Source organism: Phycodurus eques, chromosome 6 (genome assembly GCF_024500275.1).
Source record: "Phycodurus eques isolate BA_2022a chromosome 6, UOR_Pequ_1.1, whole genome shotgun sequence".
NCBI classification, from domain to species: Eukaryota; Metazoa; Chordata; class Actinopteri; order Syngnathiformes; family Syngnathidae; genus Phycodurus; species Phycodurus eques.
The window spans coordinates 26705967-26722031 of record NC_084530.1 but is presented as its reverse complement, the minus strand read 5'-3'; the positions used below and the strand labels follow the sequence as shown (position 1 = coordinate 26722031).

At 41.5% G+C, this 16065-nt stretch overlaps 1 protein-coding gene across 1 annotated transcript in view; it reads right to left on the bottom strand.

Moving 5' to 3' along the window:
- The window catches only part of fbxo41 (F-box protein 41), a 34251-nt gene extending 18842 nt beyond the window's left edge, over positions 1–15409 (bottom strand). The window contains exons 1-3 of the mRNA XM_061679789.1: positions 15327–15409; positions 3455–4196; positions 1603–1832 (exon numbers count right to left, since the gene is read on the bottom strand). Coding sequence (XP_061535773.1) covers positions 1603–1832; positions 3455–4081 — 857 coding nt within the window. The 5' untranslated portion in view covers positions 4082–4196; positions 15327–15409. The remainder of the gene's footprint in view (positions 1–1602; positions 1833–3454; positions 4197–15326) is intronic.
- Positions 15410–16065: the final 656 nt, after the last annotated feature.

The window sequence follows — 16065 nt, the reverse complement described above, 5'->3', positions numbered from 1 at the left end:
TACTTAGACCATAGCCATGCTGTGGGAGAACTTCCAACTTGTTCATCAGATTCATGTCCAGAAATGACATCCATCGCCACACTGTGTGATTCACGTCCAACCAAACCTTCTATTTACAGAATCTGAAATACGAGCCAGCTTATGAAGCAGCCCAACGAAAAAGGACAAACGTCATACGGACAAAAGTATTCGGACACACGAAAAGCCAAACGCCACTGAAAGTTTGCTTCATGCAGTTTTTGCAAGCTAAGCATTTGCAACCAAACATTGAGTCTTATTAACTGTAATCTGTTGCGGAGCCTTAAGAACTGAGTTTTATTCGTTGGGATGGCTCTTCTTCGTTTGTCTAAATTCACATTGTCACTATTCTCAGTGACTTGATAAGATGCAATGACACCACTTTTTTCGCAAATGATTAAGAATATATGCCGTGAGTATGGTGATATTATCTGTCCACATGTGTTGCTCCACCGTTTGTATTCAAATCCATTGCTTGAAAGGTTCTAAAACAGCGACTATTGATGCTAATCGTGAGCATATCAATGGTGTTTTCCATTGCATGTTAGCAGTAAGCTAGCGGGGCTTTTCTTTTCGCAGTTGTTTGGTTGGTTGTTTTAAATAAAAAATATGGAATTCTGTATGTTCTATGTTTAGTTTGATAGTAAACACCAACTGGGAGTGACAAACAGCTTGAAGCCTCTTTTTCTTTTTCTTTAATTGCCAAAATGCTGGTTATTGGAAAGTGAGTTGAGTCCACTGCTGCCATACAGTGCTTGTATCTCAAGTCAAAGAAAAAAATAAAATAAAATAAAAAATAAAAATCGACCGTATGACGGCACATATCTTGAAAAACTAGTCGGGTCATTCGTATCTCAAGGCACCACAGTATCTTAAATCTGTTCCCTGTGTAACAGATGCCAGCTAGCTTAGCTGTGCAAGAATACCTTAGTAAACGCCTTAAGAGTAATTGGTGGGTTGGAAGCCTGTGCTTTGTTTAGCCTACAATGCAAGTGCGCTCGACTCTCAAGGAGAAGGGTCGTTGTGCGGGTTCGAGCTCAATGATGAAACATGCAGGATGGTCACTGTTACAACTGCTAATCTAAAAGGTTTATGTTTCATTACCCATAATGCTGTCTTCGAAGTTGTTTTCGGTCTACAGCAAAAAATAAATAAAAAGGAACTGGCCTGTTTCTCACAATACTTTCAGTCTGGAAATGGGATTTTTGATGGATTTTCATTTTCTACGGCGAAAGAGGACACAGTCCAGAGCTGCAGAAAATCAATCTGCTAATGAAGGCTGATATAATAGCAGTGGGACAACGTTGAGAGGGACGGTAATAAAAAAATAAAAAATAAAAAAATTTAAAAAAGCAGCACTGTGCCCAGAGACGAATTACGATTTGGCGTCAAACTCCTCTGTGGCATGTTCAAAACACCTCGCAATGAGGTTTTAAATGGTTGTCCAATTCAGAATATTTTAGTAAGACTATTTTTAAATGAGCCTTTAAATGTTAAATGAGGGTTAGGCAGCCTACAATTGGGGAAGAAGGGTTACTACACTAAACAAAAGTGTTTTTTGATGTGACCAAGCATGTCACTTACTGCTGCTTGTGGCTGAGCTCTGCCTCCTTGTTCACCAGGTCCTGTTTTAGGTTGGCCAGCATTTCCACCGAGACATCCACCTGCCGGGAGAGCTCCAAGGCCTTGTCCTCGAGCTCTTGCTTCTCCTGGCTGAGCCGCTCGCTCTCGTGCTTGGCCCGCTCCAGCTCGGAGCTCTTTCTCTCCAGCTCGGCCTGCAGACGGCCTACGCGGGCCGCTATTTTCTGCTCCACCTACAAGACCACAGATGTTTGAGTCGCGCTCCAGTTGTATATGAAACCAATGAAATGTCCATGAGTTGGGAGTCACAAAAGAAACAATTACTGTAAGCGCACCTAACAGTAATATAGGCCAATATTAAAAAAATTATGTAACGGTATATCCGGTGGCATTTTAAAATCGTCCGTGATTCCGTTCACTGAGTCGGCACGTATTACCCCTAACACTGTGGCCAAAACAATAACATTGTTAAACTGGTGCCATCTGGTAGCATCTCGGTACCAAGGAACGGTCGAAGTGTGTTGAGGCTCTTATTTTATATACAACCCCAATTCCAACGAAGTTGGGATGTTGTGTTAAACAAATAAAAACAGAATACAATAATTTGAAAATCATGTTCAGATGTGTAAGTTACCCATGTCATTGGCACTAACAGCCCCATACCATCACAGATGCTGGCTTTTGAACTTTGCGTCCATAACAGTCCGGATGGTTCTTTTCCTCTTTGGCCTGGAGGACACGACGTCCACAATTTCCAAAAACAATTTGAAATGTGGACTCATCGGACCACAGAACACTTTTCCACTTTGCATCGGTCCATCTTAGATGGCCCAGAGAAGCCGGCGGCGTTTCTGGGTGTTGTTGATAAAAGGCTTTTGCTTTGCATAGTAGAGTTGCAAGTTGCACTTACTGATGTAGTGCCGAACTGTATTTACTGACATTGGTTTTCTGAAATGTTCCTTAGCCCATGTGGTGATATTCTTTACACATTGATGTCAGCTTTTGATGCAGTGCCGCCTGAGGGATCGAAGGTCACGGCCAATCAATGTTGGTTTTCGGCCTTGCCGCTTACATGCAGTGATTTCTCCAGATTCTCTGAACCTTTTGACAATATTATGGATCGTAGATGATTAAATCCCTAAATTCCTTGCAATTGTACATTGAGGAACATTGTCCTGAAACTGTTTGACTATTTTCTCACGCACTTGTTCACAAAGAGGTAAACCTCGCCCCATCTTTGCTTGTGAACGACTGAGCAATTCAGGGAAGCTCTTTTTCTACCCAATCATGGCACCCACCTGTTCTCACTTAGCCTGTTCACCTGTGGGATGTTCCAAACAGGTGTTTGATGAGCATTCCTTAACTTTCTCAGTCTTTTTTACCACCAGTCCCATCCTTTTTGGAACGTGTTGCAGCCATAAAATTCTAATTTAATGATTATTTGCTAAAAACAATCAAGTTGATCAGTTTGAACATTAAATATCATGCCTTTGTAGTGTATTCATTTAAATAGACATTGAACATAATTCGCAAATCATTGTATTCAGTTTTTATTTATGTTTAACACAACGTCCCAACTTCATTGGCATTGGGGTTGTAAAAGTATTACTCCATGCCATATTGTGGCTTCTTTAGGCAATTACAGTACAGTATAACCTTTTTTTCCGTTCAAATTGGCTCCGCAGTAACAGTTTTTCCAATCTATTTTATATTTTTGTTCGGTTTCAATAGTTTTGCTCACCTAAACAAAAAATACACCCCTGAATTGTATATACCCTGTCTTTGGGAGCATCCTCAAATGGCCTCACTAGAATAAAAATGAAAGTTGATCAGTATAAAAACCGATCCCATTTACCTCTTCAGAAAGCTTCTCCATCCTCTCATCCAGCTCAAGACGTTCAAACGCGCGTGCCTTCAACCTGGCCAGGCCTTCTTCATAAGCCGCCTCCACTGCACTGGCGGCGACGTTAGCTGCTACGGCCACGGCTGTACTGGGGTTCCCATAGGGGCCGGGGTCTGTGGATGTCATGGCCTTCTTCATCAAAATCTCCCCCAGAGGAAACTCCACATTGGGGATGTACCTGGCGGGAGTGTTGGAGCTCGCTGGCGTCAAACTCAGGTCGTCTACACAGGGAAGCTCGCGGCAGGGGAAGCGGCGTTCTTTCAAAGCCGACGGCTGCAGAGGCTCAAGGGGGTCGTTATTGTTGGGAGGCGACAGGAGGGCTCCCTCCGTCACCAGGGGCAGCAGGGCGGCGGCGTCGCAAATGCTGTTGGACTTGGAGAGAACGTAGAGGGTCTCGTACGTGTGGTTGTACTCCAGGTGGGCACGCAGGGACGACAGGCTTCGGAAGCGCTTGTGCTCCCCACAGCGAGGACAGCGATATGGCAGGTCCAGAGAGGCCATGCCGTGCAGGATCTGTGGGAAGGGTAGGCGGGGGCGCTCACGCAACCGGACGGTGGCGCCGGTGGGCCAAGAACCCATCGGATCCTCTCATGGTGACAGTTTCCGTCGATGGTGACAGTGTCAGGTGATCGGCAGTGGGATGACAGATTTTAGAAGCTCACATGGTGGCAACTGTCACTAGGTCTTGTCACGCCTACAACAGAAGAAAACACAAAAGCGGCTTGAGAGAATAATAGAAGAATATAGTGAACCGTGGTGCGGCATTCTGATTTTTAGGGGAACTTATCCGCCGTTATTTGTTGTTTTTTTTGCTCAGGCTAAAGCATAGCATTGATTTGGCGCCATCAGGTGGCATCTTGGCAACTGTTGAAGTGAGTTGAGCAGCTTCATTTCGACAAAACTTTACCGCTGTCTCGTGACATCTCTAGGCCATTATAGTACAGTATAACTTTTTGGGGGGATCAATTACTTGCAGATTACAGATTTTCTATTAGTTGCAGCAGGGCTTGGTCCCAATACCCCATGGTGAACCCCGCCCCCTCACCAAAAGGCAGCCGGGATAGGCTCCAGTTCGCCCGCAACACTAATGAGGAAAATTGACGGATGGAACTTCTATGCTTGTACGACAATGAACATATAGCACTTACATTTCTACAAGCTTTACTACTACGGTATGTCTACCCTCTGTGCGCGGACTTATTGATTTGCAAGTGAAGAGGTCAAGAAACACGAACCCCGTCTTTCACCGACCCATACTTGCTATCACGATCCGTCATGTATGCTGACGTACTCAATGGATAACCGAGGCAAGCAACATGAAATGGATCCATTACTGCTCGAGCGCACCAATAAGTGTTCCGTGTTTTGAAAGACTTAAGGGCTCTCTATAATCAAAAGTAAAATCCTCTCATCAAGCAATGTGTTGATTATTAGGTCAAAGTCAGTCTTGGATGCCAGTGTACTGAAAATGAATTAGCAACTGAGTGCTCCTTAATGTAGTCTTTGTTCCTCCTACAACATTAATCTGCAATGACACCACAGCAAGCATAACCAAACTAGTAGAGCTCAGACCTCCGCCAAGGTTGAACTGATAACAAAAGCAGGAAAACAAATTGTTTGCCGTTTTCTGCAACCAGCAGCATGCGCTCTGACAAGAACGAGGCAGTAGATGGCTATAAACAGCAAAGAGAGAAAACAATTCCTCCATACACTTTTTCAGCTGGATTTTCCCTCAAGTGTATTAGTAGAATGCTATTAATGTGGAGGCCTTTAAATTTGATATACCACAGAAGAGTCTTCTTAACAACTGTGCCAAATTGGAATGCATTAAGAAAAAAAAATCACAAGGTATATAAAATAAGGCTTCAAAATAGGGAAAAACTGAGATGTTTTCTCAGCTCTCAGACGCTGTGGGTGTGTCTTCTGAATGCGATTAAACCACGCCCCGCTCAAACTGCTCACTGTCAATCAAACACCACCCGGTAGATAGCAGTGTATACATGCAGTATGTAAACGATGGTAAATTGCCATCGTAATGGGAAATCATGTTAGGAAGTTCACTTTGATAATTGAGTAGTTTACTGTGGGCTACAATAATAAAACATATAAACAGTCAATCTACTGGAAACAAAATCGCCAATACAGACGCCATCTCCGCGTAACATAGGATCATATTTAATACAGCATAGGGAAGTTATTTACTCCACACTAGAATTCATCTGATATTGTTAAATGTGCTTCGGTAGGTGCTGCTGATTTGGTTAGCAACACTGTTCAAATGAGCTCCGCAGTAACAATTTCTCAATATAGGTGCCTGTGTGAATGATACCTTCTGTAAAGTGAGATAATTACACTTACCAACAGCTTTTTCTTTTCCCCTGCTGGGGAAAAAAGAGGTGTCGATGTGATGGATGGCGACGATATGAGGAACATGTTTTCAGATTATCTCAATACAAGCCTCAAAGAGGAGAGGGCCACCATACGTATATTACAGATGTGAGATCTTCTCACCTAAGTGCCCAGAACACACTGAGATCTCTATGGAGGTCTGGACAGGCTGCAAAAAAAAATAATAATAAAAGAGTGTGCATGGGCAAGCTGTGCCCACTTATAAAACCAAGAGTTTTTCCACAAGCATGACAATAATTTCTGCAGGCAGTTGGCATCCCCATCTGCCTCTTAACAATATCGAATGAGGCGTTCAATGAGGCAGGAAAATGAGAGGCGTTGAGGATGCCTGGCAGCCACGCGTCACACTTGGGCATCCTGTCAATGATTATAATTTTTTTATACATTTCATATCAGACTTGGCACCAGGCTATGCGAAGAACCTCATGAAATTGCTGTTTATTAACATTCAAACTAATTAATCGCCTTGGGGGGGGGCACAACATGCCCGAACATGACCCCCTGGTATGTTCGAAAAAATTACCCCCCGAAATCAGTTCCGCCAATGAATAAAAGTCACTGGACATCTCTATCGTAACTGAATTCACGAAAAAGTCTTACCTGAAATTGAACAGCAAGTTGGCCATTTTGGTTTGAAGCAGCCATTTTGGACTAAGCGAGGAAACGGGTAATAACAATATATATAAAGGAGAGCGTGCGGATATTTAGAGAGGCTGTTGGCGAGCGCCCCGTTCACTGACTGCACACGTGTATTTCGGCGACTGAGACTCTCCACGCTTTGCTTTCTAGCCACAGGTACATATGAAATTATAGATATTGTTGAGCATGATTGTAATCGGTCAGCCACTCACAAAAAACTTTTACCGGACCACACACGCTGTGCGACAGTGCAGTCGGTTTTGGACGCGTCGTTCGGTGTCGTTAGGAAGCTCTTTTTTTTTTTTTTTTGCCTACGCATTGCGTTTATCCAGTCTTATAACATAAATAGTTTTTTCCTCCTTGACCTCTGTCCCACACCTCAACAACAAAAACTTAACTCCGTAACTAATTAACAAACAGCTCTGAATTCATAACCTCCTGTTCTTTTGTTTTTTTAGATGGCACGTCAGTCAGCCATGGCCTTGAGACTCCTATTCCAAAGACAGCCAGTGTGTGCCAGGAAGCGTCACCTTCATCAAGCACAAATAAACGGTAAAAGCACGGAAGCGTTCCGAGCTTGAACGCCTCAGAGGAGCCTCCTCAGCAGACGATTCAGCTCTCGCAGCGGGATTGCGACGTGTCTCGTACAAAGATAAAAAAAATAAATAAATACAAAAATGTAATCCCTGCGTTCATTCAACGGGCAAAACAACATGTCAGTCATCAACCTTCAAACTAAATGTCATGAAATGATAAGCGCTTGTGATGATAGGAATAAAAAGCCTTTAACAGGATCAGAATACAGTAATCTCCCGCATATTCGCGGTCCACTACTCATGAATTTTTCTAATTTGTGTGTTTTTTTTCTTTTTTTCTGTGGAAGCTAGCCCCAGCTATTGACAGAAACTCACCTGTTTGTTGTTTTGGCACTCTGTCTGAAATAAACTAAGATGATACAAGATGCTGCCAAAGCCTTGGCTAAACAGGAATTGGTGTCAAGAAAGTACGTTGAAGTGATACATCTCGACGGAGCTTGGAATGTCGGGATGGAGCAAAGTTTAGCCTGGACTGTAAATAGATTTCGCGGAGAGTCTTCACAGCATCTACTTGTATACGTGTACTTCTGGTGCATTTTTTTCAAACTCAATCTATAACCAGTTATTTTCTCGGTTAATGTAAGTTAAGCTTGATATCATATTATTAAGCTTGGATTTGTGGTATATTTACAGTTTAAACTGTTAATATAGGTAATCATAACAAATCTTGGGTGGGTCAATTATGTTGGTATTTTTGCTGTTTGCGGCAAGGCTTGGGACCGAGCTCCCATGAGTAGAGAAGTGGAATTTACTCCCATTTGGGAAAGTGCCTGGCTGCACAGTACAATGTGAGAACAAATATTTACTAAATATACTTATCATTACAAAACTATTGTTAATTCCAGCAATACCTAGAAATCGCCACTTAGGTGACAGTAACACTCTGCAAACACCTTCCGGTTCCCTGTCCGTGTCACAAAAGTGAAAGTAGTTCGATTTAATTTTAATTCTGATTTGACTTCTTTTTACACTTGTATGACCGTGGGATTGTTTCGAAGTGATACTGATACTGAACTTGGAAGTCAACCAACATCATCAACATCATGTTTTGCGTTCCACTTTGTACTGTAATTCCGTCGGACCCATTTGACCGTGACGGGCCGTCAAATATACTGCGTCTCTGTAATTGAGGGGAGTAGCCTTGCGCGACGTATTGTCGACTAAAGCTGCATTTTAAAAGGCTGGTAAACATTCTCAGCACAACGCAGTGCAGTATGACACCACTGCAAATTACAAAACCGTAAAAAAAAAAAAACATGCTGATAATGAGTACCTCAAAAGTGAACATTATCATCTTGAAATAGGCTTAATTGCTACACAGCCCTTGTATTGGATGTAATCAGATGTGCAGGTGATTACGAGTGAAAGTAAAGCGGGATACGCGGCATAACTGGGACACGGTTTTGAGCATTCAGATGACTGGATGTCTCTGAAAGACTATCCTGAGAGATTATTAGATTGCCGTGGGGTGTGTCAATAGTGAATATTCCTCGGGAAACGGTAGGGCTGGACAATTGTAAAGGTGAAACAGTATATTTATATTTAAAAAAAAAAAAAAAAAAAGGAAATGTTAAAGTTTGTGAATCATGATCTAATGGTTCAATTCAATTAATTCTGCTGCTGTCTGGTGTGCCCGCCTTGGTCACCGAGGGGCAGCATGATAAAGTCATACAGACAAATAAGGAAGAGAGTGGCTTGTCTTCATTTGTCTGTATTCACATTGTCACTATTCTCAGTGCCTCAATTAACTGCAATTCCATGAGTATTTTTTTCGCAGATGATAAAAATATATGTCCTGTGAGTATTGTTGTATTGTCTGTACATGTGTGTTGCTTCACCTTTTGTGTTGAAATATCTGTTGCTTAGAGTGTTCCAATATCGCAAATATCGATGCTAATTGTTAGCATGTCAATAACATTTTTGTGTTAGCATTAAGCTAGCGGAGCCTATCTTTGGGTAGTTTATTGATTGTTTTAAAATCAGAACGTGTAATTCTCTTGGTTTTATATTTAGTTTGACAGTAAACCTCAAGTGGGCGTGGCACTAAACAGTTTGAAGCTTTTTTAAGAAGAAGAAGAATTGTTAAACTATTTGCCGAAGTGCTGCTTATTCTGACGTGTGCTCGTATCTCAAGTTAAAAAAAATCAGCCGAATGAAGGCTCATTTCTTGAAACACTTCTAAGTCGGGTCACTTGTATCTCAAGGCATCACTGTATTAATATTGGCAATGGTAAACATTTTGGGGGGGCATCATTACTTTTTTTCACTATTCATGGCAGGGTTCACTCTCAATCCACACAATACACACGATAAAAGTATGAACACAATTGCCATTTTTTTTCCTGGTCATGCGTGGGGTCTCTCACAATTTGAAACACGGTTCAGATGTTAAAAATGGTTATGCGTCTACCTCACATAAGTCAGTAAAAGCAATAGTTTGTACCTTTGTGTCCGGGGTGTTTAGTGCACATTTGTTTTGCGTCAATGTATGAAAAGGGGGGAGAATGCTCACGCCTGCCCTTTGCAAACCTTTTTGTTTTCTTCTTACCCAGCGATATTGCGACATCATGGTCAAACAAGCAGCGTGCTACCGTGCACATCATTTCGGTGCCAAGACTTGCGTTGTAAGAGGTGTGACACGAGCATCAGCCCACGCTTAAGAAATGGCGCTGCGCTCCCACCGGACATTCACCGGTCCACGCTGACATCCAAATACATGCAAGTAAACAATAGCAGGCCATATGCACTTAAGAGCTCACAGGTTTTGACAGCACTTGCCTTTTACACATTGCCATACAAGTATAGATACATATAAACCACCCAGGAGGTTAGCTAAGAGCTCCCTGTGGCCTGCGGTCTCCTGTGTGAACATGTCAACGTGTTTTAGCTGCAGAGAACGCAACGGGACCGCCGTGACAGGACAAGCTCTCTACCTGAGGCTCCTCAACTGACAGCCAAGGGCACAGCAAAAGCACTTGTGATAAATTAGATTACACAGAGACTCTTACTACAGTTTCACTCATTCATTTTTGGCAAAAAAACAAAACGAAACTAAACTTTCAATCGCCACAAAAAAGGTTGAAACGAAGAATTTCCCTATACAGTATTAACTTGGAAAATATTCTACATGCTGGTTCACTGAGCAATCATAATCCATCTCCATCCAATTTCTATAACGCTTGTCCTCATTTGGGTCGTGGGGCAGCTAAAGCAGGATCCTTGGCGAAACGTCATCGTGATGTAATTTTTTTCGCACGCGCGTTACATTGTGTAGCAAGAGCGCCATCTGTTCCCGTATACAGTAATATTGGCGGAGAAAGCTCTTTTTCGTGGCTTTTTATCGCAGTATGCAAGTTTGGACCAGCTGATGCCAAGCAAAGATATGCAGCAAAGCTTCTCAACGCATGATTGCCTATTTAACTATTTAAAAACACTCAAAGATCGTTCGTATAATCCGTCTATGGAAGTGACTCTTGTGTTTTAATGACTTGCCATACAGCCAGTATGAGGAAATTATATTTTGTGACATCACTCTGTGCAATGTTCTACAACACAACAAGAATACATATTGTCTCTAAGTCCACTATCTTCATCTGTTTGAGTTTTCGGTACAGATGAAGACCAACAAGGTTAAGAGAAGCACATTGAGCGGTGGTTATCTTAGATTTTAACATTAGCATTAATCCACAGACGGCTGGAATTCTTTCTTCCTCTTCTTGACGGGTTTGGACAATTGGCAACAGTTTGAAAACGCGCGACCGACGCCTCCAGGACTCAGCGGAACAGAAACGTGTCACTTTTCTACAACACAACAACAATGCTAAAGCAGCTCTCGCTGCCGTTCTACGAAATCATTACGGGCAGCGGGGTCAGGTCAAGGAGAGGATGGGCCAGTGAGACTCAATGACTTCCTCCAATGACGAGCTGACAGCCACACTCATAACACCCCCACCACCCTCTGCCGAACCCCCCGCCCGCCACTGTCTACTATTGATCCAGACAAGGGTGGAACTATGCAATTACACCCTCGCACGCAGACGTCAACAAGGCATACTTTACATACGAGGGAGCACTTGCAGGTCACTACTGTTGTGAACTGGAGGCATACTGTAGATACAGGGGTGTTCAAAGTAAAGTCCACGACTCTGTTATTTAATCCGGCCCACCAAGAATTTACAATACGAAGAGTCCTGTAATATTTGTTGCATTTGTTTTTCTGTTTTGTTTTTAAAATGTGTTAAAATGTATTTATTCATCTTTTAACATTCATTTATCTAATTCAATAATCGATTAATAGATTTCTTACAAATAATATTTTTTAAACAAGTAAATGAATCATATTTACATATTAACTAAAATGTGTTTTATTTATTTTATTAAATAATGAGTTAATAAATTATAATTAAATAAATCAAGTAATAAAGATGTGTTATAGTAATGATAATAATAATAATGATGTAGTATATGCTTATATAACACAAAAAGTAGATAACTAAAAATATGCGTAAAATGTATTAAAAATACACATACTCAGATATACATATTTCAAAATAGGTTCAATTTTTATGTGATACCCTGTAAATAGATCGAATCTCAAACCAACCACAGTTACAGATTATGTGTCCTTCTTGTTATGTTTAAAATGTTATGTTATGTTATGTTTAAAATTGGCGACACAGCCTCCAGGATGGATATGTGAAGCAAATGAGGCAGAGCATGGCTGCTGGGATAAGTGGATGAATCTCTGAGGTCTTCTCATACATATAGCACATCGCAAGCCTGACACGGCGTAATATCCAAGATGGGCCATTGTACTGAAACGCTGCACATTCTTATATTCCTTTTTTTTTTTAACATAATCATATCAACTACGACTTTTTCGAGAGCTGTAGATCAGGCAATTTTTTTTGCTTTGACATGCGAGCGCACACTTGAGACACGAGCACTGCATGGTGCCAGGTGAAAATAAGTTAAAAACATTTTAAAATTGTCACCAAAAAAAACACATGGTGTCAGTTTTGTATCAGGTAACTGTGAAAATATATTACGACAATCCCCAAAATAAATTACAATTAAATTTATAGATTATTATGAAAGAGGAAGAATCAATATGACATATTTTGCCAATTATAAAAACTCTCATGAAACATTGAAGGCAGCAAGCCATCAATCTGACCCAATAGTTGCGTACAGCGCCGTATACTCGCTATCTATGTCACGGTCCTGCACTGTTAAATTGTAAAGATAATAGACTTCATCTTGTGCCGTTAATCTCACAACCACAACGTATACCACACACACTCAACTAGCGCATCACCGCAAGAAGATGGCAATGTGATTTTGTGAGAGTATAAAATACATCACAGGACAGTCCACAAATCTATCACACATTCTGTGCTAAAAATGTACGGCTAATCATAAAACAAAGAGAAATACACGTGGTTTATTTGCAACAACCAAACAACGCGGCCTTAAGAATGGCCACCCACAAGCAATGGAAATTGCCATTGACATGCTAACGATTAGCATCGACAGTTGCTGTTTTACAACTGTTTAAGCAATGAACATTTGAAGACATATGATGGAACAACACATACAGACAGATAATATAACAACACTCACATTCGCATATGTTTTTTTTATCCTCAATGAAAAATTACACACTGTGAAAGACGACAAGAGCCAGCTAGCCCTGCTGGCTAGGCTAGGTAGCCAGCAAGCTAAGAAGTGAGCTAGCTAGCTAGAAAGGCAGCAGCTTGGTCCAAGGCATGAAGACAGCAAGGATTTACTCCACCGACAAACGCAAAACAGTTCTACCTTTAGCCAAGGTACGGTGAGGGATCCTGGTTAAAGTAAGCCATATAGATTAAAAAGAAAAACTATTCCGGTGGGAGACGCGTCAGCTGAAACGTGTCAGCGTCATTTGTTACTGTCAATACGTAGAGCGAATTGAGATTTAGAGGGCGGGTCTGAGCATTACTAATGACAAAGCATGACTAATGACAATATATGCCTTGTGATTGGCTAGTGAGCAGTCCAGAGTATACCACGCCTCTAAAGTCAGCCGGGATTTGCCCCAGCGCAACTGCAACACTAATGAACACACACTATTCACAACACCTGTCATGGTGTGCATGCATGCTTGAGTTATAATGCTGCAGTGCAGACAAGAGAACCCACAAATGTGTCCGCACTACGACGCTGGATGGAGTAGGTTACATCCAATCTCAGGGTGCTGACAGCCTCTTTTTTGTTGTTGCTGTGCAGCCGCAGCAGCACAGCATGCACTTGAACGCACCGCTCCAATTTGTCACGCATTGTAGTCACACAAGTTTGCCAAACTCTTGTACTCTTCCTGGCTCCGGGAGAGGAGCGACATTTTATAATAGGGAAAATGACTTTGGAATTGTAGTTGGTAACAATTACAAGCTAACCTGTTGAAAATGTAGTAGTCCTTTAACTATTTTTCAAAGTAATATAACTGATAACGTTCAATTACATTTGGATTATTTTTCTTAATGTTGAATGACTGCATCAACGCTCTAAAAAAGTGTATTAAAACCATGGATCATTATTATGGAATAATTATTATTATAATTATTATTATAGTGACATTTGTTCTTTCCACAAATAATAAACTGATAACTAAACATGATTAAATATAAATACAATAATAATGTGCTTGTTGCATTATATGTGCGTAGCATGTGGAAAACCACCATACCATACCATGTTGACCTAACGACAAATGTGCCCAAGTTAGACAATATCAACAACCCCGATAAGTGAATGTTCCATAAAAACAGTCCAAAATTATAAAGATGAAACTGTCCAAAAGTCAATGTTATTTTGTGTGTTGAAATTCTCACTATGAGTTGAACCTTTTCAAAATCTCAGACCAAAAAAAAAACAGTTCAAAAGTATAAAGGTGAAACAATTCAAAGTTGAGAGTTGAACTTTTTCAAAATCTCAGATAAACTAATAGATTGCACCACAAGGTGGTGCATGGAGGACACATTCGGAAAAATAGGTCATGTTTGAGAGTTTGGGACTAAGGAAAAATGGCACATGGACAGAGAGAGCCAATCACAAGTGTTGGCTTTTGAAGGAGGAAGTAACGTCGGCGGGGGGATCCTGAGCGTTTGCAACTATTTTTCAAATGTAACAAAAATTGTAATCATGGACATTTCCAAAAGAAACTTTCATTTAATTACACATTTTCTCCCAGTAATATAATGGGTTACAATTACATAATTTTCTTAATTAAATGACATAACCTCTTTCCATGTATTAATTACTCCCCAACACTGCTTACAAGTTTTTCGGGTTACAAGCTGCAGCTTGTAACCATTTTTAATGGTTTTGTTTATTTAGTTCTGTTTTTGCTTTCTTGTTGCGAGGCAAAATTCAAGTTACGAGCGCGTTTCCTTACACGCCGCTGCTCAAGTGAAGCAAAAACAAGTTGAAAAAAAAAAAAAAAAAAGTACTGTAATGCCTTTGCATGTGGCAAAGGAGAACTCTCTCTTTTACATGGATGTTTGCTTATGACAAAACACAATGTATTAATTTATGCTCGGATATGATACCTTTCTATTACATACATTCCCAAGGGAAACTTCCGATTTATGATATATTTAAAAACAAAAAAACAAAAAACAAAAAATCCCATGTTGGCTTCGCTACTTTTCCGCCCCTTTGCGACCCAAGTATGCATAATTATGTGACATAATTAAAAAAATATTGTGCGTGTGTCCGTTATATCCGCCGATGCAGGCCAACCCAGCATCGGCTGCCCCATTGATCACCATCACACATGGCTGCCAAGCGGGTAGGCACAAGGCTGCACAACATCATGTGGGCGTGGACCAGCCCGAACTAGCAGCACATGACATCCTTGTAGCGTAAACGGCCGAGGGCCCCGCTAAGGTGCACGGACATGGGTGCAGCTGCAGAAAAGAGCCATGCTTAGTTAACACCCCCCCCCACCCCACCCACCCTTCCCCTCTCACATCTCCTCCTCCTTTTAGCTTCCCACCGCTAATCTGGGGACGTCAATTGGCGGCGCGGGGAGCGACCGTGACGCGATGGATTGACCGCATCCACACACGCACACGCACACACATGCATTCACACAGTGAGCATTTTGTTTTTGTTTCATTTTAAAGAATGCAAAGACTCACCCCGCAATGTCAATCCTCTTGTGCACATTTTCCCTCCCTTTGCCGCTACAGAGCAAGGAGGAAGCGCTCCAGCCCTCCTTGACGTCACAAGGCTGCAGCAGGCAGAGAGAGAGAGAGAGAGAAGAGAGAGAGAGAGAGAGAGAGAGAGAGAGAGAGAGAGAGAGGAGAGAGAGAGAGAGATCAGATGCAAAAAAAATCAAACCCACAAAAATAATACACCCCTCCCATCCTCGGAGTGTGTGTAAAAGCACGGGGGTTCTCAAACTGGGGTCTGCGGACCCTCGGCGGTCCACAGGCCCTTGCTCGGGGTCCGCAAAAATAACTTACTTAAAGCTATCTCGCATCATATTTTAAGCAGTGCACGCAGTGAAACCGCCGCGACACGGCGGTGCCTTGAGATACGAGTTTAATTTGTTTGGTGACCACGCTCATATAGAAAATCTACTTTTCCCATTGAACTGAATGGAAATGGCATTAATTCGTTCAAGCTACTCCCAAAAAAATTCAAATATAGATATTGTTGACTGTTTTTAATTAGTTAAATAGCACTCTATAATATGAGACTATTAAAAACATACGGTAATGACATAATTCAATTGAATTGAAACTGCTGACTGGTCTTTGTGCCTTGCACACCTGGGGGGTTAGGGTTACGGCAGCACATAGATACGTACAGTACTCTTCTTTAATGCCGCGCGTATTTAAATATATAACGTTTGTGGAAATTATTTTGCCACAT